At 36.9% G+C, this 4409-nt stretch overlaps 1 protein-coding gene across 1 annotated transcript in view; it reads right to left on the bottom strand.

Annotated features, from left to right (window-relative positions):
• Window positions 1-4409, bottom strand: part of NID2 (nidogen 2) — a 71174-nt gene that overhangs the window by 34167 nt on the left and 32598 nt on the right. The window contains exon 8 of the mRNA XM_019646164.1: window positions 4167-4397. Coding sequence (XP_019501709.1) covers window positions 4167-4397 — 231 coding nt within the window. The remainder of the gene's footprint in view (window positions 1-4166; window positions 4398-4409) is intronic.

Raw genomic sequence — 4409 nt, 5'->3', positions numbered from 1 at the left:
TTAGTATTAGACGTGGGGTGGAAAGGAGAGTCATAAAATTCTAAAGACAAATAAGCAACTTGGTACCTGCCAGGTTTTTGTTGGCTTTCTCTGATCCTTGTTACTTTCATTTGGTGTGTCTCTGGGAAAAATATACCCAGAGATCTATCTTTTCTCTAAATGATTTCAGCATCTGAATGGGACTCTGTGGCCTGGAAGGCTCCTCCACTAATCGCTGTTTTTACAGATCAGACGACTACGCCCAGTGAAGGGCTGAACTGGACATTTGAGGGATGTTTTCCATGGTGAAGGATGATTTCCCCAGTTGTTTTTCTTTAAATCTCTCCGTGAGAAACCAGCAATAATAATCTTTTCCCTCCTGCTGATATACACGTTTCTCTAAAATCAACTGACACTTCCGTGCTATTAATTCCCTACCTTATGAACCCATCTTTGGACGCCCAATGCCTATGCCCCCAACCACGTTTCCTAAAACCAAACCAACAACTTCCGCAAGCCAGCAAACTCAGGATTCTCATTTCACGTCACTTCTGCATCCTCATTTCAAGAGGACAGTCTACTCCTTTTACCTTAATCTCTTGCTATCATATTGCTGAAGTGACACTGGCATATGGGGCCTTGAGGAGGCTTAAGGAGGCCTCCTCTCCAATGATAAGTCACAGACTCACCTGTGACTTACAGAATCACCTCTCAGAGGCACCGACTCAAGGCTCAGTGGTGTCAACATGGAGCTGAATGAGGGAGACATTCCCTTTCTCCTCAGGTGCCTCCTGCATTCTAGGGGAAAACACTACCTAGTGGTTTTTAGAATGAAAATGTCCCCTTGATCTGACAAGGGCATTTCCTGTCTGTAGAGTTCCCTGACTTCACAGACTCATCCTCTGGCTTGCCTAGACTTTTTTCTTTTCTTTTCTTTTTTTTTTTTTTGCTATTGTTGTTTGTTTCTTTTTTAAATTAGATTATTTTTTAGAAGTTTTAAGTTTACAAAAAAAAAAAGAGCAGAAAGTACAGTTTCCATAGCCCACCCCCCCAATTTGCACACAGCTTCCCCTATTATTAACATCATGCATTAATGTGGTACATTTGTTATAACTGATAAAGCAATATTGATAGATTATTAACTAAAGGCCATAGTTTACACTCGGGCTCACTCTTGGTGTTATACCATTCTACAGGTTTTGACAAACATGTAATGACACGTATCCACCATTACAGTATCATACAGAGTAGTTTCACTGCCCTAAAAACCCCCTGGTGCTTCACCTATTCATCCCTCACCTCTCTCCCCTTAAACACCTGGCAAATACTGATCTTTTTACTGTCTCTCTAGTTTTACCTTTTTGAGAAGGTCATATATTGTTAGAATCACACAGTATTGTGGCCTTTTCAGACTGGCTTCTTTCACTTAGTAATATGTACGTAAGGTTCCTCATGTCCTCTGATGTTTTGATAGGCCTAGAACACTTTTATCTGCATTTTTATCAAGCTTCACAGGTGAGGCTCACGTGACTAAAGTATGAAAACCACTACTTCCAAGTTTTGGTTTTCCCCCACAGCTGTTTGTTTTCTTTTTAAATGGAGATATAATTCACATACCATACAATTCATCCATCCAAAGTACACATTCCATGGAAATGAAAAAAATAAGACAAATTTAAAATGCACAACAGTTTTTAGTATATTCACAGTGTGCAACCATCACCACAATCAATTTTAGAATCTTTTAAACCCCTCCCCTCTCCAAAGAATCATTGTACCCTTTAGTTATCAACTCCCCACTCCCCTTTTCTTCCCCAGCCCTCAGCAACCACTAATCTACTTCTGTCTCTGTGCATTTGCCCAGTCTGGGCATTTCATGTAGATGGGATCTCACAATATGTTATTTTTTGTGACTAGTTACCTTCACTCAGTGTGTTTTCAAAGTTTGTTCTTATTGTAATATGTATCAGTACTTTATTCATTTTTATGTTTAATAATATTCCATTGTATGGATATGTGATATTTTAAAAATCCATTCATCAATTGATGAACATTTGGGTTGTTTCCACCTTTTGGCTATTATGAATAATGCTGTTATGAATATCATGTACAAGTTTTTGTGTGGACATGTATTTTCATTCCTCTTGAGTGTATAGCTAGGAGTTGAACTGCTCAGTCAAATTCTAACTATGTGTTTAACTTTTTGAGAAACAGCTAGACTCCTTTCCAAAATAGCTACATCATTTTACACTCACACCAGTAATGTATGAGGGTTTTAATTTCTCCACAGCCTTACAAAAAATTATCTTTTTTAAAAAAAATTATAGCCATCTACATCCATGTAAAGTAGTATTTCACTATGGATTTGATTTTACATTTCCCTGATGACTAATGATGTTCAGCATCTTTTTATGTGCTTGTTGGATATTTGCCTATCTTCTTCAGAGAAATATCTATCCAAAAATTTTGTCTATCTTTTACTTAGATTATTTGTCTTTTTATTATTGAGCTGTAAGAACTCTTCATATATTCCAGATATAAGTCCCTTACTAAGTATATAATTTACAGATATTTTCTTTTTTGATAATATCCTCTAAAGCACAAAAGTTTTTAATTTTAATGACACCCAATTTATTTATTCTTTTGTTGCTTGTGCTTTTAGTATCACTAAGAAGCCATTGCCAAATTCAAGGTCACAAAAATTCACCCCTATATTTTTTCTAAAACATTAGCTCTAACATTAAGGACGTTGACCCATTTTGAGTCAATTTTTGTAAATGGTGTGAGGTAGAGAGGTCCAGCTTCACTCTTTTACATGTGGCTATCCAGTTGTCCCAGAACCATTTTTTTAAAAAGACTAGACTTTCTCCTCATTGAATTGTTTTGGCACCCTTGTCAAAAATCAATTAACAGTAAATGTGAGTGTTTACTTCTGGAGTCTCACTTCTACTCCATTGATCTGTATGTCTATCCTTACGCCAAGACCACACTGTCTTGATTACTCTTAAGTTTTGAAATCAAGAAGTATGAGTTCTCCAACTTTGTTCTTTTTCAAGATTGTTTTGGCTATCCGGGGTTCCTTAAATTTCCATGTGAAATTTACGATCAGCCTGTCAATGTTTGCAAAAAGCCAGCTGACAGAATTGTGTTGAATTTATTGAGCAATTTAGGAAGCATTGCAATATCTCTACAATATTATGTTTTTTGGTTCATGAACATGGAATGTTTTCCCATTTATTGAGGTCTTCTTTAATTTTTTAAAAAAACCTTTTCTAGATTTCAATGTAAAAGTATTGCACTTCTTTTTAAAAATTTATTCCTAAATATTCCATTCTTTCTAAAATGAAATTGTTTTCTTAATTTCCTTTTCAGTTTGCTCATTGCTACTATGTAGAAATCCAATTACTTTTTGTATATTGATCTTGTATCCTGCAACCTTGCTGAATTTACTAGTTCTAATAGTTTTTTAATGAATTTCTTAGATTTTCTACATACCTGTCATATGAGACTAGAGATAATTTTACTTCTTTCTTTCCAATGCCTTTTATTTCATTTTCTTGCCTAACTGTCCCGGCTAGAACTTACAATACAGTGTTGAATAAAAGAGCAGGTATCTTTGTCTTGTTCCTGATTTTAGAGGGAAAGCATCCTGCCTTTCCTCATCAAGTGTAATGTTAACTGGGGGTTTTTCATACATGCAGTTTTTTTTTTGTTTGTTTGTTTTCGGCACTGGCTTTTTGGCCCACCTTGATTTGATGAAATCCTTTCCATCCTTTAAGTTTTAGCTAAAATGTCACTTCTTTGGGGACATCTTTCCTGAACCTCCAGGCTAGTCTTATAGTTTCCTATACTTATCACAATTATAACAAATACTTGTCAGCCTTATTCTCCCTCCTTACCTGGCCCCACCTTGTTCCCAGTTGTATCCCTAATATAGACTGGCACACATGATTATTGCTACAAACTAGCCTCACATATTATGCTCTATTCCTGAACTTGGCAAGGATACTGTTCTAAAAGTTCCATTTCTGCCTCTATCCATCTGAAGGACAGGCTTTATTCATCTTTACACCCAGCACATAACCCTTAATGACCTCTGTGAATCATTCTAAGGCTACTCCAAAAGGAATTAAGAAAGAAGGTTAGATAGAATTTTTGCCCAAAAACAACAAAAAAGGAAACTGTACCTTCAACAGGGCCAATCTGATTAGTCACCGCAAATCTAAGCACTTTTTCTTCATCGTTGTACAAAGCAAATATGCGGTCCACATTGAGCTGCTGGGTGGTGGGGACGCCCGGGTGTCTGGGGACATGCCTGCACGCCTGGTAAGTGATGTTCTGGTGGATGCGGTAGGACAATGTTTGGTTGATGGCACCAAATGTGAGAGAGTAGTCTCTGGAACTGGTGGAAGTCACAGCTGCAACAGGCA

The sequence above is a fragment of the Hipposideros armiger genome, unplaced genomic scaffold, assembly GCF_001890085.2.
Source record: "Hipposideros armiger isolate ML-2016 unplaced genomic scaffold, ASM189008v1 scaffold_5, whole genome shotgun sequence".
Classification (NCBI taxonomy): Eukaryota; Metazoa; Chordata; class Mammalia; order Chiroptera; family Hipposideridae; genus Hipposideros; species Hipposideros armiger.
The sequence above is the reverse complement of the archived record's forward strand: the minus strand, read 5'-3'. Positions and strand labels throughout refer to the sequence as shown.